This window comes from Mesoplodon mirus (genome assembly GCF_964341445.2).
Source record: "Mesoplodon mirus genome assembly, chromosome: 1".
Taxonomy (NCBI): Eukaryota; Metazoa; Chordata; class Mammalia; order Artiodactyla; family Ziphiidae; genus Mesoplodon; species Mesoplodon mirus.
In genome coordinates this window covers 28,024,828-28,051,776 of record NC_138976.1, presented here as the reverse complement: position 1 = coordinate 28,051,776, position 26,949 = coordinate 28,024,828, and the positions used below count along the sequence as shown (strand labels likewise).

Genomic DNA, 26,949 nt, shown 5'->3' with positions numbered 1-26,949 from the left:
GCCAAGATAATTTCCAAGGTAAGAACTAAAGAAAAAAGAATAAGAGACCATCTCTACAAGACCTGAAATGTTTTAAAAAAAAGAGAGAAACAGAGACTCTAGTACTTCTACAATAATCTTTGAAACTGGCATTTATAGGCATTACTTGAAAGGAATCTTCAAAAAAATCTCTTATGGATCTAGGGCAGTGATTCTTAACTTTTTTGGTATTTGTTAAGTTTCAAAATTCCTTTAAGAAATTTTGATTCTTTAAGGATCTGAAAAAAGCTATGACTAATGTACACACACACAAACAAAATTTCGTATACCATTTGTGGGTATTCCTGAAGCCCATTCATTGACCTCTTCTCTAATGAGAAGCCGGAGTGCACCAAGTCACCATTGTTTTTGGTCGTTATCTAAAAATGACTTTAAGAGCTCCTCCTGTATTGCCTGGACCTGAAGCTAGTTGGGACTAGGGGCTCCCTGCTCTCTCCAGCTAGAGGAACTTCCCCTAAATCCAGCTTCCCATTGGACTCCTGGTTTCTTCCACAACATTCCACAGGCTCCAGGGTCCCCTGATGCTGGGCAAGCTGGCTTTCCTAGCCAAGTGTCATAAACAATTAATATGCAAACCCAAACCACTAGCTGCCCAAATAGTCTGTTTGCCCTCACAACAAACTTATGCTCATGCTTGCCTTATAAGAAGAGAACAGTAAGGGGAAAGTGCCCTATTAATGAATGCAAAGGCACCGTGTATCCTGAAGCAGGGCCAGACCCCCTTATGGCTCTGTGTGTGTGTTGGGTAGGGGGGATCGAGAGGCCCGTGACCTCTTTGCTGACACTGTAAGGTTTCTCGGTTAGACTCGTTTATTGACCCATTTCCACATGACTCTGCAGAACCCATCGCAAGTCCTTCTAATTACAGGTAGTGACCACAAAAGGACACGCAATGTGTCCTTACCCATCTTCTAGGACAGGTAATGATCAAGAAGGGATCCATTTTACACAACCCCTTACCAGAGATATAGAAAACCTCTGGTTTTCTGGTTACTATAAATCTTGTACTTCAAGAACTCTCAAACTAAAGTGCCAGGCAGTCTGATACCCTCTGGAAAACAAATCACCATCTCTTACCCCCATAGCGAACTATGAGAGAGAACTAAATAGTCAAATAAACCATTATATTTTAGGCATAATCTCTCCCCAGAACAGATTCAATAAAACAACTGGGAGAAAAGTGCTTCAATTAATCAGAGAAATAAACACGTTAAACAGAGCTAGCCCCTTAATCTAAAACTGATTATTTCTGTTCAAGAGAATTCAATTCTAAAACAGCAGGTATAAAATCAACTAATACTGACAAATAGAAAAATTTCAAAGGAAAACATGAACACAAAAGCAAACTGAATCCTGCTTTAATTGAAGCTTGTGGAGTATAAAGTCCTACAGAAACGTTACAGAGAATCTCCTGGAAAACAGGAGTGACGACAACCCCTGTGGAGAGGCAGATGAGACTAATTCATAGCTCACCAAGGCCTCCCTGTATCGAGATCCCAGAGTACCTAGAAGATCTCTTCACCATCTCAGTCCTGTGCCCCATCCTCTCCAATCTTGATTTCAGTATAAGATAAAAGGGGCTATAGTATTTGAAATTATTCTGGCCTCGAGAAACTTAAAGGCATCAATGAGTAGAACATTCAAAACTTAAGTAACTGTAACGAGGAGGCCAGCTGACCTTAACAAATTACTTAGCTAGTGAATAGGAAATGGATTGAATCATCCTGGACATAAATTTTATTAAGGCTTCCAACTATCCAGGAATAAGTAGCAGGATGATACCATTTTATAATCCAAGTTTACAAAAAGTTTACTGCCCAAATCAAGTACTGTTTATGCCTGCAGACAGCTTATTTCTAAAAGATCACCGCCCACTGCAAGTAGTCATGTGTCTCTACTCTTGTTTCTTTCTCTGTGTCAAAAATACCAATTTGACTTCTTCAGGAGGAATGGACAATCCAAGATTATACAGTAAGCCTGAAGATGTTGAAAAGTCTAAAAGCAGGAAATACACAAAGCTGGTAGGGAAGACAAATAAAAGTTTTTTCTAATTCTTTCTAAAACCCAAGACTTGCATTACCAGTCCTTTCCTCCCGAAGTCACCTAGGTATTAGTGAGGAGGACCTGGACGTAAAGTCTGTGAAGGAAAGGGAGTTGACGGACAAACTGCCCTGTGGGTGACAGTCAAGGAGAGAAGAGGTAGAGGTTTGGTGGTTAATGACTAAGTGCCTGTCCAGCCTGCCCCTCTTCTTCTCTTGGCTTGGATCAACCAATGTAGATGCGATGGAAATCATTGGCACCAAAAGCAGCATTACACTTGGGACATTTGCGCTGGCGGGTGTCATAGCGGGTCTTCACACACTCAAAGCAGAAAACATGAAAACACTTGGTAAGTACAGCATCCTTTTTACGCATGTTGCAACACGGACAGGTCAGGCGTGCCTAGAAAAAAAAGAAATCAGAGTCAGAGCAACCATAAAGGTTTATGACCCAAATGGCTCTTATATATAAGCAAAAACTCCACTAAGCACTAAGACAGGAATAGCACCACACACACACCCCCACACACATAATAAAGCGTTCTCTGTTACCTTCAAGTAAAGAGGTTCAGTATTTATTATACTAATCTGTTAGTAGGCCACTGTAGGCCAAAACAAAAAAACACACAAATCACTGAGGCAGTGTTTCTAACCTTGTAATCCTTAATCTCCTCCATCAGAATCTCATCACATTTGGGTACATTGTCTGGTTTCTTTGTGGTCTCCAGCTTCCTTCGAAGTCTAGAGATGTCCTCCTGTGGTGGGATAGCATACCCATTACACACTCCCCAAGATCTGTCATTTTTGAGAAAAATTAATTGCTCCAACCTGAACTTTCTGTTGCAGAAAGAAGGGACTTTCTGTCCTTTCATGCCTAACTATATTTTAGGAATGTAGAGAATTGCAAATGACAAGCTGTTTTCTTTTTTTTCGGAACAGGCAACCATAATCATATCACCAAACTTCAGTTGCATCTAACTACTGTCAGTTCAGTTCTGCAAAACTCCAGTCTAAGTTTAGAGGGATTAAATTTAAAAAAAAAAAAAAAAAGATGAAAACTTGATAGGCCACCTTATTTTAAGGCAATTAGTTTTTAGGCTGAAGACAGATTGGATCAAAATTTACAGATTTATAGGTAAGTATAGAAAGGCATCATGAGAAACAGTTGGCATGCAAAAAATAGAAAAATTGTAGAAGAATTTAAAGAAGAACTTTAAAATTCGCTAGTGTTTTTTTTTTGCTGCTACTTCTTTATGATTTCACTAACCTATTCATTTAAATAAATAAGTATTTATTTCATGCCCATTAGGTGGCAGTCACCATGATAGGCTTTGGGGATAGTTTTCAGTGAAGAAAACAGACTCCATCTCTTCATTCAGGAACTTACAGTTAAATAGGAAATGACATATTGATACAATAGACCAATGACTCTTTGTAACATAGGTCATCTTAGAGCTCAGAAAATACCTAAAAGGCAAAAAGTGAAGAAAAAACAACTGACCTGGGCCCGTTTGAAATTGAACATATCTTTTTCTCTGGTGACACTGTTCTCCACAATCTCATCCTGAAAATCATGTAGCTTCTTCTGAGCCAACTCCAACTGTGCTTTGAGGTCATCTGCAAGCTGGGCTGCCTCCATTGCCTATGAGGGATATATGAACAACATTATCTTATCACCACTTATTTCCAGTGAGACAAAATGTTACCAAGCCCAAGGAATAAAGTGACCTGTAATTTCATCAGTGTTAAACTTATTTGTTCCTCTGAAGACTAACTGTCACTTTAGACCACAGAGTAATCGATCATACCTTGCGTTTATTCATCTCTAAGGCTTGGGTCCTAAGACCCAGCTCCTTCTCCCCTGTGCCAATGTTGCTTTGTAACAGATGCTCCTTCTCTTCCAGCTTCCTCACTACCTGTAACTGGGCATCAACCTTAGAAAAAGAAAATCACATTTTAACACAAACAGGAAGGAAAAAAACAAAAAACTGACTAGGCTCTGTTAATCCACAGGCCCATAAATGAGAATCTGTTAGAAAACTCCAACTATTGCTGATTTTATCCATGAACCCTTCAAATTACATGCAAGACTACGGTAATTCTCTCATCCCAATGTTCAGGCGTAATCAGGTAACCACTGTTACAGCTTCTCATGCAGCCTTCCAGAAATTTTTAAGATACACAGCACGTGCACACAAAGACATACACATTTTTAACACAAAAGGGATAAGCAGATGAATCCCTTAATGATATATTTAAACATTTTTCCTTATTAGCAGATCCACTTTTGTTTAAACAGCTGCACTGTACTCCTCTGTAGGGATGTATAATTTATTTACCAGTACCCTAATCATGTACATTAGTTTTGGGGAGTTTTTCCTATTACAAAAAATGCCACAATAATCATTTTTTTACTTGTATCTTCGTGTAGAAAGCACCCTATTTCAACAGGATTCTGGAAAGCTTTTTTCATTCTAGTTACCTGAGTCTTCAGAGTCAAAACCTGGTCTGCCAGCTCCTCCTTCTCTTCTTTTAGCAGCTTATGGATCTGATTGGACTTGATACGTTCTGACATGAGCTTGAAATTTGCATCATCCTTCTCCCTCAATTGCTGCATCAAACGGATATTTTGCTCCTGCATGTCTTCAAAGGCCTGGCCTGTGACGTCCATCTCAGAGAGGAGAGCTTCTTCCTCCTAAAATAAGAAAGAAGAACCTTCATTTTAATAGAATCTTCTAACTCCAAAGGAATGCACACAGGAAACTAAACTTTCCTACTGTTGTTATGGAAATAACCTAGTGACAGAGAACACAGTTTTAAGAGCTTAGTTTTGTCACTAGGTTAGCCCTAGGAATCTGAAGCCATTGGCATTGATTGTTGGTCTGATGCTCATTAATTGATCCGAATTTGAGGTCAGCTGAAGCAGACTAAAATTATACACACCATGATCTAGCAAACTGATCAAGCAGGAGTTGGTTAAGAAAATTTCTGTCATAAAACCTCACATTTTCTCATACTTTTCCACAATTATAATACTGACTTGAATCTACAGACTTTTCAACTCTGAAAACATCTGTTTCATAACAATCTGATAGGTGAAAAACTGAATGTAAAAATAGTTTTAATTTACATTTGTCTTATTATAAATTACACTGAGCATCTTTTCATACGTTTAAGAGCCATTTGTTTTTCTATGAATTATTAATATCTTTTGTCTGTTCTTCTATTGGGCTTTTGAGTTTTCTTCCCTATCATTTTTTGGGGATTTTTAAATATATATTAGAAAGATAAGCCCTTTCATGATAAGAGTTAGAAATATTTTTTCCAGCTTTCTCATTTACCCTTTGGCTTTGCTGCCATGTAGAAGTTTTGTGTGGTTTTTTTCATAAGTCAAAATTATCAATCTTATCTTTCATATTTTTTAGACATTTACTAATAGTTAGAAAGGTCTTCTCCACTTCAAATTTAAAAAGAACTTTATCTGTTTTCTTCTGGTTCTTCTATGGATTTCTTTAACATTATATATGTTCCATTTGGAAATTATCTTAGTGTAGAGTGTTCAAATATATCTCCAACTTTTTTCCAAAATTATTTTGTTTTTGCCCACATTTAATTGTCTTCCTTTTTCTTGCTGATTTAAAACTATATCTTTTGCACATATTAAATACCCATGTGTACTTTGGTTTATTTATGTACCTATATGGTTTTTCCAACCATTTTTGGTATCTTTATTATCGAAAGTTAATAAAATTCATTGGGACTTAAAAATAAAGAAATATACGTTCCTTATGAGAAGGGGACAAGTCTCTATAGTTCTATGATACAGAAACCACTACAGTTGGCATATTGGTTATTTATTTGTAACCTATTTGGGGAACATGTTTTTCTTGGTTTCATGTATTTATAATCATAATGTGTATAAAATTTTATATCTTTTTATAAAATTTTATATTCATTACATCCCCTGATTGCAGATCAGCAGAGAAACGATACATCCCTCAAGAAACAGTTTTTGAATAACTGGCTATCCATTTGAAAATAGAAGTAAATTTCCTTCCTCACAAATACACAAAACAAAGTAACTGAAGGATGAGAGACTTCAATGTAAAAACAAACATATAGGAGAAAAAAATATTAACCAAAAAAAAAAGACTGGAATGACAGGGCAAATTTCACTGTCAATAACTTACTTATCAAGTAAAATTTACTTAAAAAGCTCATTAGGGCTTCCCTGGTGGCGCAGTGGTTGAGAGTCCGCCTGCCGATGCAGGGGACACAGGTTCGTGCCCCGGTCCGGGAGGATCCCACATGCCATGGAGCGGCTGGGCCCGTGGGCCACGGCCGCTGGGCCTGCGCGTCCGGAGCCTGTGCTCCGCGACGGGAGAGGCCACAGCAGTGAGAGGCCTGCGTACCGCAGAAAAAAAAGAACAAAAAAAAAAAGCTCAGGGCTTCCCTGGTGGCGCAGTGGTTGAGAGTCCGCCTGCCGATGCAGGGGACACGGGTTCGTGGCCCGGTCCAGGAAGATCCCACATGCCGCGGAGCGGCTAGGCCCGTGAGCCATGGGCGCTGAGCCTGAGCGTCCGGAGCCTGTGCTCCGCAATGGCAGAGGCCACAACAGTGAGAGGCCCGCGTACCGCAAAAAAAAAAAAAAAAAAAAAAAAAAAAAAAAAAAAGCTCATTAAATAAAGAAAGTATGCCCACCTGCTTGGCCATGGCCAGCTTCTTCTGCAGGTATTCTATCTGCTCCTCTACTGCCCGGATCTTCCTCAGGGCATCTTCATCAGCCATCTTCTTGTTCTCTTTTTTCTCCTTATCCTCCAGATCTTTGAGTCTTTGCCTTAAATCTTCCAACTATAGGAGGAAAGAAATCACACAAAAAGAAAAACAAAAAAGCTATAATACAATTTCAAAAGTTAATACTGTGCACAGATGAAGGGCCCATAACACCAAAAGAACCTTTACAGGATTATGGAAGGAGACAAATGATACACTAGTGCACCACATCACAACCCTGCTTTAACATCACTCCATTCCAACATCACACGCTTCTGCAAGTGGCATTTTTGAGGAGTGCAAATGTACTTTTCTTTAGAATAGTTCTCACCCTTTTTTTTCCTAGGCTCCCAATTTTAAAAGAATAAGGCATTCTTCCCAAAAGTAACCAGAAAATCAGTATGACAATGATTTATATGGCACAAAGGGGAACAAAAAGTTTGAAAAGGTTACTCCTATTCCCCGTAATTCTGATATACCTTACCACCTAGTGGAAAATCTGGAAGACTCTATATTAGATGGTCTTTGAAAGGGAAGAAAATGTTGCTAAGTCTTAAATGCTAACTTTAAAGAAACTACAGCCTTCAGAAGTGTGAAGGAAAATCCCACAAATGGAAGATTTTGACCAGAAAGACAGGTAATGGCAGATTAGATTACCTCTCCCTTAGACTTCTTCTCAGCTGCCATGAGCTGAACCTTGTCTCTCTGTTCCTTTGGGGCAGAGCGGTACATATCTAGCAATAGTTTCATCTCCTTTTGGCTCTCCTGTGCCTTCCTATGATGAGGGTGGTAGAGGGGAATGGTGTAATGAGAAAACAAAGGGCATCAGAGCAAGGGAATTTTGAATTATGCAAAATATTTTACAACAGTCCTATTTTACACTTTATATAACACATCTAAAAGACAAAACTTTTGCACAGACTATCAAGAGATTTCTGGATACACTCAGAAAGTATAGAAAAGTAAGTTGTATAAAAGACTCATTTCTCCCGTCAGACCAAGTTCTCCAACATAGTTATAAAATAAACACTTATGGCACTTGTTAAATAGGCAAAGTTCTGGGGTACCACTCTTAGAAACTGAGACTCTGTAGGTCTGGGATGGAGTCCAGGAATGTATTTTAAGTAAGTCACCCAAATGATTCTGATACCACACTTGGAGGAAAAAAAAATGCCTTAAAGAGAGCAAGAGGAAGCGAGGAAAAAAGGGAGAAAATTCAAAGTTTAAAATATACTGCTAATCCTAGATTTGACAATTGAGTGATTAACCATCAGCTAAAGGCTAAAACTTTATCTTACTAAATTTTCGAACCTCTTAACTATCCTTTTATATACCAAAGAAGTTCAAATGTTTTGAGCACAGTAGTCCCTTAAATCCAAACACCAATAAAGGCTCAACCATGACCAATGGGGAGCAAGAAGGAACCAGTTCTATCAGAAAAGGCACGGCTGAGCAGGATGAGAAGCGGCGATATGTGAGATTATGGCAGTGTTTCTTGACTTAAAGGTCTGTCTTACCGTTTCAATGCCTGTAGGAGTAAACCTCCCAGAAATCTCTTAAAATGATCTGATATATACACAGACTACTTAATTGTCAGGCAAAGAGATCAATATTGTTCAAGTTATAGCAATACATATTCTACCTACTATAATTTAAATTATAATTAATGCCAACAATTTGCCCAAATCTAGTAAACAGCAGTATTTATTTCCAATAACTCTCATGAGTATTACCTCAATCATGACATCCTTTTCCTTAATTTGGATTCATGAAAAATAAGGCTACAACAATGGGGTTTACTGAGACCTGATCACTGAACCAGACTATACAATAGCCACACAGGCCACTGAAGTTGTACACTTGATCAAGACTTGAGACCGCATTAATTGTACATTTAGTTACACCTGATACATTACAATTATTGAATAAGCCACACCATCATTCAAACATTTCATGCACGATGTTCTAACCTTAGCTTTTGAGTCAGAAACAGTTTCTCTAAACATTGCTCTTACTTGAGTTCAATCTTCAATTGTTTGATAATTTCTGCTTCCTTTTTCCTTCCATCATCATGTTTCCCTTTCTCTTTATCCTTGGCAGAATCTCTCTCTTTTTCTGACTCTTTTAGTTTCTGTTTCTCTCGTTCTCTCTCCTTTTCCTTCTCCCGCTCTCTTTCTCGCTCCCTCTCTTTCTCCCTCCTTTCTCGTTCTCGCTCTTCCTCATCACGTTTGGACTTAATTTCGTTGACTTCCTCCTGAGATGCCTTCGATGCGGTGGACTGGGCAGACAAGTCCTCAGGATCTTGTTTTAGCTCTGCAGGCTCGTCCTTAGGGTCCTCAGTACTGGACTGAGACTGCAGGAGGGCACTCCCACTGCGCAGCCGTGTCTGGAAGGGCAGAGAAAGGAAGGCAGCACCCACACTTATGGTAACCACATCACTCTCCTCACCCCAAGACAGCTTTGCAAACTTAACAGAAAATAATACTTATTCTCCTCCTCCTGGTTACCTTGTTCAGGTCAGACTGGGCTTCTCTCAGTTTCCGCTTATACCTTAGGACCTCCCCTTTCAGCTGGTGATTGTGATTCTGGAGGCTACTGATGAGGTGGCGCATCTCCCGGTTTATGGGGCCTTAAATACAGCAATAGCAATGTCAGGAAGAACTGTGACAAGGGCAAAGGCACAAGAAGAGAAAGTGTAGAACACATGAGGGACCTCTGAGAAACAGGGAGAATTGACAAAAGGAAGATTCCTTCTCAGAAGATGAAAACAAAACTGGGCAATCTGAGTTAAAAAACAAGCACCCAGGCTGTAAACCAAAATGAATGACAGGATTTGAATTAAGGTTCTTTAGGACTTCTGAGCTCTATAACAAACCCTGGTGACCACGCTGTGTCTTTCAAGGAAGGCATGTGCAGCAGACGAACTACAGGGTGGAGCCAGAGTTAATTGTACCTGCTTGTTCATTGGCAGCAAGGGTCTGCTCAAATTCTATCCTCAGCATTTCATACTCTTTGCGGACCTGGGCCAGTGTATCTTCCAGCTGGATCACTTCGGTCCTCAGCTTCTTATGAAGACTAACCTCATCTCGCTACACACAGAAAAAGGAACCAATCAAAAATTCTTATCAAAATGTGGACATGTCATCATATTCTATTACTGTTTCCTAAATTTGATCTATAAGGATCAAGATCCTTATCTATGTATATAGATCCTTAATCTATAAGGATCTAAGAAGAAAAAGAGAAAATATCAAGAAAAGAGGGATTACTCTGAAAAGTTCCAATTCAATCAATACTTAATGAGCACCAGACAGCTACAAAACACTGATCTGAGAACTAGCAGGAGACTCAAGAAATATAGGAAATGGCTCCTAACTCTGAGAATATTACAATCTGGTTGGAGAACTAAAGAATAAAACAGTATATAAACAGTAAAGTAAGATATACTCAACTCTTTGGCAGACATACAGTAAAAGACAAACTACTATTAACATAACCTTAAAGGCAATGGAAAATACAGAAGTAAACACATGAATGAAAGTTTCTGCCTTAAAAAAATTATTTACATATGTCATTATATAATGGCTTGTAAGCAGTGATACAGCTTCTAGACACTATTCTCCCCAGTGCACATAAGACTCCAGCCATACTAAACTATTTTTTTTACATCTGCTGTTCTCACTGCTGGGAATGCCCTTCTCCTATTTTTATCTACCAGTAAACTTGTATTTATCCTTAAGAGTCATACTGCATTTTGGCAAGTGGAATCAGGACGGCTCCACAGTCAAATCAGATGTTCTGTCTCCTTTATCACTGCACCTTTTGGATATGCTCTATTGCAACACACTGCATTCTACTGGATACTGTTCTCCCCACTAGGCTCTAAGATCTCTGATGGCAGGATGCCCACCATCTAGCAGAGTAAAGACCTACAGCCACTCTATAAATGTTTGCTGAATGAATAAAAGATTGAGCATAAGAGAGTAAAATTATAAAATTTATGAGGGAGAAAGCTTATATACAGAAGACAAAGCTAGGCTGTTACCTCAATGAGCTCAACTTGGCGTTGGTGGGTCCCCCTGGTGCCATGAAGCAGGGTCCGAGCCTCATCCAAGTGGGCTTTCAACTGCAGGCTCTCGTTGTACAGGACAGAGAACTGTGACTGCATGCAGCGATATTCTGGAGTCTCCTTGACCACTTCCTCCACAGCACTCCGCAATTCCACCTTAGGAGGGCCCAAAGTAACGAAAAGTCAGAAGCAGAATCTAGGATGCTAGCCTGGAAATAAAATCTTAAACTCTCTGACGTCTTGTGCAACTGAGACAAACTTTATGAAATCTATCTACCTATTCCTCTAGTTACATAAAATCTATCCTAACTTAAATTAGACCCTTCAAGAGGTGGTACCTGGTACCTGTATTCTTCCACCCAAGGATTGTTTTAATTGATACATGTCTTACATTATGTGTCAACCTAGATCCAAGGACACTAGAAGAGCCCTATGATATCTGTCAGATCTAGGGACAGAGAAGAGCACTATGAAATTTGTCAGGATACTTATTTTAAGAACATAGTTGAGGACCCTAGCCACTAACTTGTTCTCTTTATTGACAGTCACAGAGAAAAATACTTTTGTTATTGTATCAAAAATACTTATGCTTCTCCTAAGTAACTGTTTACTTTAATTACCCAAACACTTCAACTGATTCAACTCAGGTTGTTTTTGTTCTTTTCTTTTTTTTTTTTCCAGTTCAAACATCTTTATTCATATATTTACCTAGAAACAAATCAAATTATAAAAGATGGGTGGTTGTGACCGAAAGAGGGGTGGGAAGACTTTCACAATCTACTTTCTTCCCCGCAAGAACCAGGGAGAGAAAATTCTAATGGGCAGGTTTGAAAACCAACAGGATCACTGACCATGTTTCTTTCTCTGTTTTGGCAGATAGAAACTGCAGAGGCAAATTCTGTGGCCCACATTTGGCAATTACTGACATGGGAGTGGCCTACGTACTGTAGCTACATGCTTCTTGCATGTATCTTGTATACAAGCCCCATTTTTATTTTTTTATTTTTTATTTATTATTTATTTATTTTTTTGCAGTACGTGGGCCTCTCACTGTTGTGGCCTCTCCCGTTGCGGAGCACAGGCTCCGGACGCGCAGGCTCAGCAGCCATGGCTCACAGGCCCAGCCGCTCTGCGGCATGTGGGATCTTCCCGGACCAGGGCACAAACCCGTGTCCCCTGCATCAGCAGGCGGACTCTCAACCACTGCGCCACCAGGGAAGCCCAACAAGCCCCATTTTTAAAACCCACTTTGGATCCTCACCCTAGTTCACCCTACTCCTCATGTTTTCTCAACAATTCTTAAGTTAGTGCACTTTGATTCAGCCAATGTATTTTTGTAGGTTGCTTTAAATCCTTTTCAGAAAAGGAAGGGTACCAATATTGAGTATATATATAACTAGATAAATGGATATAGCAACAAAACTTACATTTTTCTTTTCCGTAATAAATTATGACGGTTCACAACACATATGTGAGTTGATCAGCAAAAAGTTTCATTTTACTGCCTCTCAGAGTTGTGTCTCCTACCTTCAGCTTTTCATTTTGTGTAGTGACCTCCTCAAAGTCTTGCCGAAGTTTCTCCAGCTCACAGTGACGGTTCTGAGCCAACTCTTTGTTCTCCTCAAGCTCCGCGTTCATCTCCTCAAACTGGAGAAAAGGAGGAAATAGCAAAATGAGAGTAAAGAAAAGGAATTTCTAAATCATTCCCATTCCTAAACTTACAGCTCCACTTGATCCACTCTTCTAGCAAAACCCCACGTTGTCACTTGTGAACTTGTGAACACAATCCTAAGTACCTAACACAATACCTGACACCAGGTCAAAAAAACACACCCTCAGGGAGTCGCGATTTTACCTTCCGGGCATTGATAGTGATTGTGCCGCCATAGAGACTGCTCCCTGCACCGTATACTTTATAACCTTTTGAATTCACCTATGGACAAGACAAAGATTCTTTAGTGAGAGGCCCTAAAATTTTAGTCTGATAACCAAAGTACTTTCAAAGAAGTCCATTTTTTCTCCAAGTACTACTACCCAAGTCCATCTTTTCTGAGTAGACTCCTTAAAATGATTCTAGTCTTCAAACTATGAATAAAACAGCACTTGCCCGTTCTAGGACTTCTACTAAGTGTCGATTGAGTCGCTGTTCCCTCTTTCGAATTTTGTCAATATCCCACTGCAGGTCATCAATCATGGACTCCAGGACAGATACTCGTGACTCAGCTGTCTCTACTTTACTCTGCAACTTGGAGAACTACATCCCAAACACAGGTGTTCAGAAAAATACAGCAAAAAAAAGACCAAGTTAGAAAAGGAATGCCTTATATCCCAAATCCCACAAAATTAACCCTTGCTTAAGTGTCATTAAAGAAAAGATTTAAGTAAAAGCTACTTCACCCTCTTCCCAACACATGAGTATAAAACTGAAATCACAGGTTTAACAGTTCTGGGTAAGTCACAATCATGAAAACTGTACAAGTATAAGAACTCTCACAAAGAAAAGACTACTTAAGATTCAATAATTTTTCTACCTCTGAGAAGCACCATTTCCCTATATAGACCAAAAACCCATCAGAAAATATGTTAAGAGACAAAAGATAACATCCTTGATTTTACCAGACAAATATTTTAGGAGATAAAAATTTAAATATTTATTTAGAAAAGACAGCTTATCTTTACCCTCTACTTTCCCTTCCCATATTCCAACAAATGATAATCCAAAGAGAATGGACGGAAAACTTCCATTCTCTTTTTCAAGCTGAGTCCAGAGCAATCTAGAATCAGATGCTGTAAAGATACAAAAATCTATGTTGTTCTCTGCTTATTCAGGAGATATACACAGCTAATGCTATTTAATACTTTAATTATAAAACTGTTACATGTTCACATTAATCTACACGTATCTTTTGTGTTGGTTTTTAAATATAGCCCCAAAATTCTTTGACAGTCCTCCCAACAAAAGGTGAGGTCACTGTCCCCTCCTCTTAAATCTGGGTCAACTTTGGTGACCCAGTGGAAATGATGCTACATAACTTCAAGGCTATGTCTGAAAGGCCATGCAGGTTCTGCCTGATAGTCTTGAAACACTCATTCTCTGGAAGAAGTCAGCCGCCATGTAAGAAGTCCAACTACCCTGAAACTTCCATGTTGGAGAGGCAACACTCCAGTGGACAACTAAGATGAGCTCCTAGCTGACAGGCAGCATCAACAGCCACCCATGAGTCAGGAGTTCCCTAGTGGCCCAGTGGTTAGGATTCAGTGCTTTCACTGCCGTGGCCCAGGTTCAATCCCTGGTCAAGGAACTGAGATCCCACAAGCCATGTGCCATGGCCAAAAAAACCCCCAAAACAAGAGAAAACAAAACAAAAAAACAACCAGCCATGAGAGCCATCTTGGATATCAGCTCAGCTGAGCAGAGCAATATGTCTCTCCAGCTTAGTAATGCTAAATGAGATTTGGGAAAGGGCTGGTTAAGGAAGACCTTTTCATCTTGGTAGCACCTAGCTTATGCCATAAAACATGACAAAAAGTTACACTGATTTTTTTACTACACTCCAATTTCTTTATAAGCATCACTATACTCTAACCCCTTTGAAGGTTGATGAGAAGTATTAATAAACTTCCCAGATGATTCCCAGGCAACCAGCCCAGCATGCACCTTGGCACTGGAGTTTAGGAAGAGGGCATAATGAAGAACATAGGCTTTGAAGTTAAACAGACCTACATCCAAATCACAGTTCAATCACTTTCTGGCTGCGTGCCCTCAGACCAGCCACCAATTTCTTTGAATTTGTTTCCTTAGCAGTAAGATGAGAGTTATTTCACCATGAGAGATAATATTCGTAAAGTACTTAAGTGCTAGGCACTAAGTAAACGGTTAACTATTAACTTACCAATAAGCATAAGAGTTGGGTGGCCAAACTAAGGTAGGTCAAATTTCAGCAGAAGGCTTATCACCACATTGTCTCAATCATTTTATACAATAAACAAACACCCAAATCTTGACATGGTTTGGTCGTGGCACTACGTGTGTCCAAGTTGGGATTGAAAACCCACATTCCTCAAGTTCATAGGTCATCATAAATGCAGTATTTCCTACTGCTCCATTCTCAGATAAATTTCTACCAACCTATTCCTCAGTAACATTGTACATGGTCTTTTATATTTGGAGTAATTTAATATTTGGGGGTCTGGTGTGTTGTTTTGCAAATCTCCATGATGGTAATTCTTCCTAAAAACTAAGGTACTAAAATGTCCACTTAAACAGAGGCAGAGTCAAGGAGAAACGTTCAATTATTTCCTTCCCTTAACCTTTACTCGGATTTTGATTTCTCAGAGCTGGTTGCTTTAACCTGCCCTGCATGCTCTTCAGTATAAAAACAGGCTTTCTAGAGTAAGATCATCTTTGAAGCACTTAGTGTTCTGAGTCAATGTCTGCCACAGGCCACTGGAAACTGCCATCTCCTTTCTGGTCAAGTACCTCCTGAGACATGGTGCAATGCTTCTCCTGAAGGAGGTCTGTCAATTCTTGTAGCCTCATGTCCTCTTGTGCAAGGAAGGAATTCAGCTCCTGCACTGCTTCCTCCACTATCAGATTATCTGAGGGAGAAGAACTGTACTTTAGTTTAGCATCTATAGTGTCAGATTTTACAACTGTGTATCCCACCAAAGCATTAACGTGCTATCTCACTTTATTTTCCTGAAAACTTCAAGTAGGCTGGTTTTTATTATCTTCACATGACAGATTAAGAACCCAGGCTTGCTTAGAGGACTCAGTCCTTCGTTAAAGCACTTGCTTAAGGAAATAAGTCAACTTTGTGCTTCTGTAGAGGTAGACACAGAGGCAAGGTCACCTAACACCCATCCCTTTCTATAAAATTAAAATGCCTTGAGAAAAGAAAAGGAGAGGTCCTATAACTTTATTCAGATAAGGCACAATCACCCAAAAAAACTGCATTTTAGAATTGTAGACAAGACAGAAGTATCTCTAATCAATGTCAGACTTAATAGCAATAAAATTCTATTTTCTAAGGCTGTCACAAATTCCTATTATTCACTAACACCAACATGAAGCATCTCTCTGTTGGGAGAGAAGGGAAGGGCAGGGCAGGGAGCAGTAATTTCCTTGTTCAAATGAGCACCTATAAAATCATGAAGAATAAAGACAAGAGCATAGAATTACTTATCATATTCTGGTATACTATGCCAGAGGCACTCCTGAGGCTCAAAAACCAAAGTGTGAAAAAAAAAAATGGTCATGAAGAACCTAGGGGCAAGACGGGAATAAAGACACAGACCGACTAGAGAATGGACTTGAGGATACGGGGAGGGGGAAGGGTAAGCTGTGACAAAGTGAGAGAGTGGCATGGACATATATACACTACCAAACGTAAAATAGATAGCTAGTAGGAAGCAGCTGCATAGCACAGGGAGATCAGCTCGGTGCTTTGTGACCACCTAGAGGGGTGGGACGGGGGGGTGGGACAGGGAGGGAGACGCAAGACGGAAGAGATATGGGGACATATGTATATGTATAACTGATTCACTTTGTTATACAGCAGAAACTAACACACCACTGTAAAGCAATTATACTCCAATAAAGATGTTAAAACAAACAAACAAACAAAAAAAAAAACCAAAGTGTGCAGTATTATTTACAAAGAAGGTAGTAAATCTACAGAACTTACCATACCAAATTAGTATGTTTAAAATCAGAGTCACAAATACTATAGCTGAAATCCAAATGTTAGTAAATGAAACCACATACTCTCGGGTTATATACTGCCCCTAGAGACAGTTATCAGGAAGTAAAATTGGCACCACTCTTAGAAACATAATACAGGTTGGTCATGCGGTGGCTTTCATGGTTTTCAACCAAGATTACCCATCAGAATCACTTGTGGAACCTCCAACATTAGATACCTAGGACCCATCCTATACCTACTAAATAAGAATAAACATGGGCAGGGCCAAAAAAGAGTGTGCTCCGAAAACTCTCAAAGTGATTCTGATTCATAACCCAAGCTAAGAACTAGGGGCTGAATTTTAGTCCTCTTAATATCTTGAAACATTGAGAATAGGCCCAGAATACAATAAGAGCTCAATAAGTATTTAGTGAATTAATAAACAAGCTGATAAATGTAACTCTTTTGAATCAAGGACCAAATAAACATGAGGAAAGAAATGAACCGTCAAAAGTTACAGTTGATGCTACAATTCATACTTTATACACCTTTATCTCTTAGAACGTTCAGCTTATCAGTGGCAATTGCCTTTTATGTTATAAATAATAGCTTAGCAGTTCGTAACTTGTAATGAATGTTTTTATTTTTTAACTTAAATCCTACCTTAAAACGCATGCCATCAAAAAGAATAATTTTAAAGTACTGTTTAAAGCGCTACTCATTTTAGTTACTTTTTAAATACAGCAATTCCTTTACTTGATATTCATTTATGAAATCAAGTTTCATAATGACATAGCCTCTGCATATAGCATATTATCTGGTATACCATGCATATTGTATAAACCATAATGCATATGGTATAAACCATAATGCATATGGTGTATCCATGTGGCATATTACTAATGTTTAATAATACCTTCTAACTATTCAAGTGGAGCCAAGGGAGAAAGAAGTAACATACAGCTCGGTTTACATTAGGTGACAGGGAAGATTTATAGCCATTCATTCACCATTATGTAAGCACCCACTAGACACCAGAAACAGTGCTAGAAAATGGAGAAACAAAGACGAGTGAGGCAAGGCACTGCGCCAAGAGACATAGCTTAGCTGGGAACACACAAGTAGATGTAATATATGAACACAAAAGTCTGGGAGGACACAAATAATATTGTTTACAATGGCTGTCTTTGGAAAGTAAGATGGAAGGACTTGTGTAGTGTACTTTATGTGATTTCTGATTTGTGTATCTTAAAACAAGTATCTGTTATCCAAATAATAAAATACAGAAATACACAAACACCCTATTGGAAAAGCAAAGGAAACCTCTGCCCACAAAATATTCACAGGTCTTTAATATGCCTCTTCTTTTAATTCTATTGATAATTTAGCCCAAGTATCTTAAAAAACAAAATTACAGAGTAAGAAAATTCTTATTTTCACAGCCAATGGTTCAACCTCCATTGCATTCGACATATTTCTTTCAGAAATGAAAGGTTATACATCTTAATGACAATCAGAGAAATTAATATATTACAACTAGACCAGGATTATTATTTAAAGCATGAAATCAAGGCACTTAAGAAGATGCAACCTGGACTTCCCTGGTGGCGCAGTGGTTAAGAATCTGCCTGCCAATGCAGGGGACGTGGGTTTGAGCCCTGGTCCGGGAAAATCCCACATGCCGCGGAGCAACTAAGCCCGTGCACCACAACAACTGAGCCTGCACTCTAGAGCCCATGCGTCACAACTACTGAGCCTGCGTGCCACAACTACTAAAGCCCGCGCATCCAGAGCTTGTGCTCTGCAACAAGAGAAGCCACCGCAACGAGAAGCCCGCGTACCACAATGAAGAGTAGCCCCCGCTCGCCGCAACCAGAGAAAGCGCGCGTGCAGCAACGAAGACCCAACACAGCCAAAAATAAATAAATTCAAAAAAAAAAAAAAAAAGAAGATGCAACCTAACTACACAAATACTTAACTACACTGAACAAATGTAAGTTTTTGCATTAAATCTAATTAGTAACATAAAATAATACTGTTATTTCAAATAGACACTTTTCCATCCCTATAATATTTTGTTTTATCTTTTTAAACACTGAAATCTAACAATTCTAAAGCCTGAGTCAACTTTTTTTGAAAATATTAGAGATAACAGAAAAACAAAAAACAAGGACATATTAAAATTGACTCCAAGAAATTTAATTAAAAATAAATATGTAAGTCTGAAAACTACAAACTAGCATTCAAAGGTGAGTTCCTATTTCTCCCCCTCTGCTTCCAGTCTGCTGGTTTTTGCCTCACCTCCACTGTTCAGCTTCCGTGATAAGAGCTCCACTTTTTCTTGCAGTTTATCATAGACAGTCACAATCTGGGACACAGCTCGGCGGGAAGACTCCACGCGCTCCTGCAGCTGAGATTCCATCTCTTCACTGGAACTGCTGGCCAAAGTAGCAAGGAAAGAGAAAGCTGGCTCTTGCCCTTCCCCTGAGGACACAAGGGGAAAAAAGAAGCCCCTAAAATTATAAAACTGGAAATATCAAAATCTATTTTTTCCCCTCAAATGGAGAGCCTCAAAGCAAAGCTCTACTTCAAACACCCAGAAAGCGTGAAGTGGCAAATCCGCCACCAACACTCACCTCTCTCTCGGTCATCTTTCCGTTCCTGATTGCTATCAGAGTCTGGTTCTGGCTCAGGCACCACAAGGGCTTTTCTTTCTGTGAGTAGGTCTCCCAAACCCTGCTCCAGATCATAACGTTTAAGGATGATACGGATGTTTTCATCAAACTGGAGGAGGGAAGGTACAGTTACGAAAATACAAAAGGAAACAACTTTGGAAATAAAGAGTCTGCTAAGGAGAACTACAATGCTCAGATAAAAACCTGAGTACATTAACAAGCTAGCTACCTGACTCCAGTACCGGTTGACGATCAATAGTGAGGCATCATCGGTGGCCTGTCTTCGTTCCAGTTTTTCAATGTGCTCACGGAGTTCATCTTCAATGGCTTGCCGTTGATCCAGCATTTCTGCCAGTTTGCGATTTTTGGCTTGCAGTGTTCGAATGTCTAACTCCTCCTGCCCCAGGAAACCAGTCTTATTAATCTCCATAAAGAAATTAGACAAATTGGTGGTTAAACTCAACAGGGGCTAATATGTGCATTACTTAGTTCCTATGAAAAAAGCTATTTATTAACAAAATCTTACAGCAAATAATGGGATAAGAAGTAGAAGCAGAGGAAATAAATAAAGGTAAAGGTCTGTGATGATGGGAGGAAAGAATGACACACACAAATACACTAGAACCTAGACTTCACCCAGCTCACTGTTCTAGTCACACGTACATCCACAAAATACTGCTACTGTGAGGCTCCACCATCCAGCTAGATCACCCTCTACCCCAATCAATCAGCTATTTCCTAACCACTGCCCATCATTTATTCAAGACTTTGACAACCAGGTCCTTCTGTATCCCAGTCCCCGTCAACACATCTGGTGACTTCAATATACATGTGGACACGTACATGTGTGGACAAACCATCAAATCCTCTAGCATCTACGCTGTCGGCATTTTGAATTCCTTAACTCCAATGATTACTTCCTTCACTGTTCTTCAGCCAGACATTTCAAAAGCCACATCCTAGACTTTTGTCATTATGTGGAACTGTGTCACATCTGAAATCTTAAATTCCAACTTTCCATTCTCTGAATAAATCCATCTTTCCAGATAGCTCATGCTCTTATCTCAATATACCAGTCTTCATCTGGATCTCCAAAATTTTGAATTTTCTCCTTTCTCCTCTGTCTCCACTATCTTCCATACCTTGACTATACCCTATAATACATTCCTTCAAACTCCTGCCTATCAGGCTCCTCAAGTTCTCTGCCTTTAATCTTTTTATTCTACCTCTGCGAACAAACCCCAATCTGAATTAATCCATGTATTAGACTATTCCAGTCCTATACCCAGTATGCTGAGACTTCTAGATAAGGTCATTAAACCAGGGAGACTGGTGCCTTTATAAAATGAATTCTAGGGCTTCCCTGGTGGCGCAGTGGTTAAGAGTCCGCCTGCCGATGCAGGGGACACGGGTTCGTGCCCCGGTGCGGGAAGATCCCACATGCCGCAGAGCAGCTAGGCCCGTGAGCCATGGCCGCTGAGCCTGCGTGTCCCGAGCCTGTGCTCCGCAACGGGAGAGGCCACAACAGTGAGAGGCCCGCGTACTGCAAAAAAAAAAAATAATAATTTAATTTAAAAAAAAAAAATAAAATAAAATAAAATGAATTCTAACCTGAGCAGATCTTATCATTTGTCCGGAAATGTTTCTTTCTGGATCAAGTGATCTAGCTCCTATTCTTCACTGAGGCAACGTCAAACTACCAAACCCTGTCTCCTCTCACATCACACTAAGCAGGTGACTTGGCCTCCATTTTAAAGAGAAAACAGAAACCATCAGATGGAAAGTTGTTCAATTTCCCATCTCCTAAACCCATCCACACAACTTACCAACTTATGCCCATATTCTTAAAACCTCAACTTGTGCTGAGGATCCCATTCTCTTCTGTTTCTGCAAAAACGTCACTCCATCAGTAATTGTGTACCCCTCTCAGTATCTTTAACCTCTCTCTAAGAAAAGCTGGTGGGGGATAGGGGGATGGGGGGGTGGGGGGGAGGGAGGGAGAACCTCAGACAAAGAAACAGCATGTCGAAAGGATTGCATTTTTACTTTACTTAGAAATTAATGAATATTTTAAAGTAAGAACCGTTTATTAGAGCACCAATTTCTTGTTTTACTTTTACTTTCTCTCTTCCATTTGGTTAAACAGTCTTGATACACCGAAACAGTCAACAGCTTCCCAACTGTACCAGTTTATGAATACTATTAATAAACTATACCTTTAACCTCTTTTCTGAGCATCACCTTCCCCTTCTTTGCTCCACCTGAAACCTGGATAAGAATAGTTTCCCTGCAGGCTTCTCCAGTGATGGCTGTTTCTCTCCCACATGCTTTGAAGCCCTGTGCCTGGAGGCAGGTGGGTGTCCTCCTTGCTCTCCACGGCCACTAAGCCATTATCCACTTTGCTCCCTAAAACCTCCTAGCTTTGCAGCTCATGCCATTGGTCTGGACCACCTGCCACCCTGCCTTGCTGCACTCACCTATAAATGCCCAGGTCACTTCCCCACATTTCCTGAAGATGGAGCACCTGGCTTGTCATCACTCTCTCCAATACTACTCATGGTGTACTTCTTACTGATTTCAATTCCCATATAGATGATCGTTCCTGTATCTCAGATCCTGTATCCTGACCTCCTCTCCTCCAATGATCTTGTCCTTTACCTCCCTCAGTCACCAAACTCCCAGTTATTCCTATTCTTGGTCTTAGCTGTACCTGGATGTTCTCTATAAACTCAACTTCAAACAACCCATTCTCTATAATTACCACCTGTTTTTCCAGCTCACTCTCTCTAGTTTATCAACTCCAACAATTCTTCAACTCCTCCAGGATCTATTATACGATCCACTGGTCCTATACCTTTGTCCTGTGCCTATGTCTTTCACTCCTCTCACTTCCTCACTTCCTTATCAAACTTAAATTCCATGACCAATCACACTGTTTTCTAAGCTTCTTCTCCCTTGCTCCATACTTGCCTGCTAAAAACCCCAATCCTGGTAACATCCAACTCTCCACCTACATCCATGAAGCTAAATGTGACTAGAAAAAAAAAAGCACCATACTGACTGGCCTCACTTTATTTTTTTTTTATTTGTTTTTTTTTTTTTGCGGTACGCAGGCTTCTCACTGTTGTGGCCTCTCCCGCTGTGGAGCACAGGCTCCGAACGTGCAGGCTCAGCGGCCATGGCTCATGGGCCTAGCCGCTCCGCGGCATATGGGATCTTCCCGGACCAGGGCACGAACCCGTGTCCCCTGCAGTGGCAGGCGGACTCTCAACCACTGCGCCACCAGGGAAGCCCTGGCCTCACTTTAAACTCACGCTCACAGACTCAGGTAGGTCCTCAGTGCTGCCCAGCAGCCCTACTCCCTCTCTCTAGTCCATTCTCTCTTCAAGACGACTACTTCCTACCTTCTCCTGTCTCTTTGCACCTCCAAAACTTCCTCCCCCATCCTCACTCTCAGATGAGTCCTGCTTCTGATTTCACTGAAAAAAAACAGAAGCAATCAGAAGAGCATGTCCACATCCATCTCCCACAACCCTCACTACTGCCCTGCTTACGTCTGAACCCACATCCCTTGCCTTCCTTCTTGTCGATAAAACATCCCTCTCCTAGTTAAGGCCCATTCTCCCACTTGTGCATCATATTACATTCTTTCTTCTATTCAAGGACATCACACCAGTAACTGTCTTCTTTTTCTGCTACATCATCAACTTTATCCTCTCTAGCAAATCATTTCATCAATAAATAAAAATGCTGTAATATCTCCTACTTTAAAAAACAAATTAAGAAAACCTTCCCTCAACCTCACATTTCCCTCTGGCTAAGGCCCCATTTTCTTTGTTTTACTTTACATCAATACTCCTCCAAAGCAACATCTCTGCCCTCTTTTCCCTAATTCCCCTCCTCTCATATTCTCTTAAGTTCACTGCAGTCAGGCTGCCATTGCTGCCACTCCATGAACACAGCTCTTGTCAAGTCTCCAGTGAAATTTCTATGGCTAAATCTAAGTCTCAGTCTTCCCCTTGCTCAACCCATCAGGAGGACCTGATCAACGCCTTCTTGAAACACTTTCTTCTTTTGACTTCTGGGACCCCACTCTCTCTTATTCTCCTCCTACTTCAATGGCCCCTCTTAAATTAGTCTCTTCTCATCTCCTTGACGTGAAGGGTTGCAGTGCTCCAGGGACCTGTTCTCAGACTTCTTTACCTATGCTCATTCCTTATGGGAGAGCCTACAGTCTCATGGATTTAAATACCATCTAAAAAATAATGATTATCAAATGTACAGCTTTAGCCCAGATCTCTCCACAGACTTCAGATCACCTCATCCAACTACCTATCCACTCACAGGTCTAATAAATACCTCAAACTTATATGTCCAGTTTCAAACTCATGATTCATCCCCCAAAGCTCCCAGAAATCTGCTCCTCTCATACCCCTCCCTAGCTCAGTTAGTGAAAACTGCATACTTCCAAAATCCTGGGGTCATCGTGCCTCCTTCCTCTCATATACTTCACCCAATCCAAGAGCAAATCTTGTCGACACTACCTCCACAGTGGCCCAAGCCACCGTGATCCCTCAAGATTACGGCAACAGCCTCCTACATGTAGCAGACACTTTTGCGCCCCATGCCACGATCTGTCAGCCTTCCAGACTTCAGCACACCTCCGGTGGACAGCTCCAGTCACCCTACCAGTGTCCCACTTCAAGCATACCTTGCAGTCTCAAATTTTTTTGCTCCGAAATCTCAGTTTATTTACTACAGCAACCTCAAAGTGCAAAGGAGGAGTTATTGCCTTCAAGGGCAACCTTCAACCAACTGGGGCAGGGATCAGTGGATACATGCCCCAGCTCCCCACCCTTAAAGAGGGAGAGTGGGAGGGAGGAGAGGGAGAAGGAATGAGGGAACAATTTTGCTAACTGAACTCCTGCTTACAACCCTTGCTCCCCTAGAGTCTATTCTCCAAACCTAAGTCAGAGCATGTTACTCCCCTGCTTAAAACCTTCCAGTAGCTCCTCACAGCCTTCTGGATAAAGTCCAAAATGGGACGTGTGTTCGGTGCTTCCCTTAGCACATGTGGTTATCCCTGTGAAGAGCACGTTTCCCACTCTATTATGACAGTCTGTTCCCTTCTCAGTGCCAACCTACAAACTGAAGTCCAGGGGCTGTCCTTAGGATAAAGCACAGTGTTTGGCAAATAACAGATTCTCAACAAATATTTATTATTGAATGAATAAATGTCCTTGGGATGCATGACGTGAGACAGTGCCAAGACAAAAATCCTGGCAACAGGAGGCTGATGAACCCCAGACAACTTCAGAAATGATACTGATCAACAATTTACTCTGAATGTTCCTATTATTCTCTCTGATCCTCAATTTCCAAGAGTAGACGTGGTTTTGTAGGCTATACAAATGTGAAGCATTTTTACACCATATCATCATGGCTGAGTTCCAAAATACAGACTCCTGACCTATTATAGTGAGCTTCTGATGTCTAATGGACATATAACATTACTATAAGCTGTTGATGTATAACAGTCTAATAAAACTGTCAACTCCGTAACAGCAAGGACAATATCTATTTATTCACCATTATAGCCACAATGTCTAGCCCAATAAAAACTATTAATAGTACATTACCATGTTAAAGGTAATAGTCCTTAACAGGAACTCTTTCATTTCAATCTCTCAAAAACCCAGTGAGTGGGCTTCCCTGGTGGCGCAGTGGTTGAGAGTCCGCCTGCCGATGTAGGGGACATGGGTTCATGCCCCGGTCCGGGAAGATCCCACATGCCGCGGAGCGGCTGGGCCCGTGAGCCATGGCCGCTGAGCCTGCGCGTCCGGAGCCTGTGCTCCGCAACGGGAGAGGCCACAACAGTGAGAGGCCCGTGTACCGCAAAAAAAAAAAAAACCCAGTGAGTTAGGTACTATAATTACATTTTACAGACAAGGAAATAAGACACTCTCTCAGTGATTTTGCTACATTGCTTCTTAGTACCTGGCACCTAAGTTTTCAGTGAATGAAAAATCAGTGTATAGCTCCCTCACTGCTAAATACCTATCATGCTAAATACCTCAATGCTGTATCAGGGACCAGACTCTTCAGAGAATATAAACATACCTTTAAAAATAAAGATCAAATGTCAATATATTTCTTCTTCAGAAATGAGCAATGCATCATTTCATCTACTTCTGGCTGTTTTATTTCCCTCTTCTTTTCAAATCAATTTCCCTTACTCCAGAAGGCTTCCATAAATTATTACTTTCAGGTTGCCACTGACAGAAGAAAAACACACTCTCACAGCATTATTTCCACTTACCGTTGAAGAGACTCCCCCGAGCTTAATTGTTTCCACCGTGGTCCCTGAGTCTTCAACAGCTGTCTTCTTCTCTGGAGGCACAGATGTGCCAGGCTCTCCAGCTGCTCTTTTATTTCCAATTCCTGACATCTTGGCACAAGATGATAGCTGTTTTCCTGGAGAGAAAAAAAAGACAGAAACTTAGGTAAGTTTTGCAAAGAGAAGTAAAGAGGGTCTACCTATGATGTAAAAACTAGCAGTTTTTCTGGCCAATCCTTTAACCTGGATCCATTAATTCCACACTCAGCAACATGATCCTTAAGTTCCTCTTGGAAAGAGAAAAACTGTGGAGTAAGAGTCACGGCTGAATTTACGGAACTACATATTTCTAAATAGGATGCTGCTAAGAAATAAGACAATGGGCAAAGGGTGAAGAGACCAAGAAAAATTTCAGGAATCTCATTTCCTGAAATGTCAACATCTGAAAAGTTCAGTTTGATTAGAAAAGAAGTTAATTCTATAGCGTTGGGAGAATTAGAGAGCTGAAAGAGACCTGGGAGATGTCTACTAAATTATTAACACTGGACAAGTCATTTATCATCTCCGAGCCTCAAGTTCCTAAACCAGAAATAACAACAATATAAGCTTCCTATGCTCCTTATAAGGAATAAATAAGTACAGAAAGAACTCAGCATAATGCCTAGCATGAAGTATGCACTCAGAAATGCTAGCTTTCCTTTATATATTTGCAGTTTCTTCTCTATTTCCAAACGCTCTCCCCACGAATTTGTGCAACCCTGTGGAAGCTAGACCTGGGTGTGAATCCCAGTTCTAACTTTTAGGGAGCCATGCTGCCTTGGAAGAGTGAGTTCTCCATATACACAATGCAAGAGAACAGATATTCTGTCTGCCCTACTTGCCTCCCAAGGTTTCGGAGCTCATAGGAGGCGGAATAGATGCTAAAGCGTTTTACTACTTTAGGAAACAGCCCTGCCATCAACGAGACTATACACTACTCTGCTTCCAATTCAAGCTCCAGGAGAAGGGTATCGGTAGCAGCAACCTGAGTGGGACCTCGCCTGGTGAGAGAGGAGCAGGACAAGGGCCTCAATCCTACTCGAGGGGGCCAAGGACCCCAGCCTCCGGATGGGCCAACTGCAGGCCCCGGAGAGGGAGGCCTGGGAGCGGGAGAGGGTGGAGATTCCGTTGCCTGCAGAGTCCCGTCCCACCCTTGTCAGACATCTAACCTGAGTTCTTCCAACCTGCGCCGCCCGGGAGCGGAATTCTGGGCAGTTATTCACCAACGTCCGCGTAGCACTCCCACCTCTCACCCCTTACCCGCGAGCGAAGACCACGCGAGGCTTCCGGGAGG

General features: G+C 40.7%; 1 protein-coding gene across 3 annotated transcripts; it reads right to left on the bottom strand.

The window, feature by feature from the left end:
- Positions 1 to 113: 113 nt before the first annotated feature.
- On the bottom strand, positions 114 to 26,949 carry RNF20 (ring finger protein 20). Of its 3 annotated transcripts, none has more exons than XM_082621468.1 (20): positions 26,825 to 26,949; positions 25,599 to 25,753; positions 19,509 to 19,703; positions 19,241 to 19,388; positions 18,906 to 19,088; positions 15,401 to 15,519; positions 13,028 to 13,174; positions 12,776 to 12,853; positions 12,448 to 12,567; positions 10,897 to 11,076; positions 9,805 to 9,940; positions 9,359 to 9,480; positions 8,867 to 9,237; positions 7,509 to 7,626; positions 6,780 to 6,929; positions 4,561 to 4,773; positions 3,887 to 4,012; positions 3,580 to 3,720; positions 2,732 to 2,833; positions 114 to 2,481 (listed from the first exon to the last, which is right to left on the bottom strand). In XM_082621468.1, exons 2-20 carry the CDS (start codon positions 25,725 to 25,727, stop codon positions 2,305 to 2,307), a joined length of 2,955 nt encoding a protein of 984 aa, XP_082477594.1. In that variant the 5' UTR covers positions 25,728 to 25,753; positions 26,825 to 26,949; the 3' UTR covers positions 114 to 2,304. The 3 variants fall into 3 exon arrangements, with proteins under 3 accessions (XP_082477594.1, XP_082477596.1, XP_082477595.1); XM_082621470.1 differs by having other exon boundaries at positions 19,509 to 19,676; XM_082621469.1 differs by having other exon boundaries at positions 26,840 to 26,933.

Excerpts from the sequence above, each read along its gene's own strand:
- RNF20 (XM_082621468.1), bottom strand. The coding sequence starts at position 25,727 with ATGTCAGGAATTGGAAATAAAAGAGCAGCTGGAGAGCCTGGCACATCT. Across the intron at positions 4,774-6,779 it reads AGCTGGCCATGGCCAAGCAG|GAGGAAGAAGCTCTCCTCTC; the intron begins GTGGGCATACTT and ends TTCTTATTTTAG. Across the intron at positions 2,834-3,579 it reads TCAATTTCAAACGGGCCCAG|GAGGACATCTCTAGACTTCG; the intron begins GTCAGTTGTTTT and ends ATCCCACCACAG.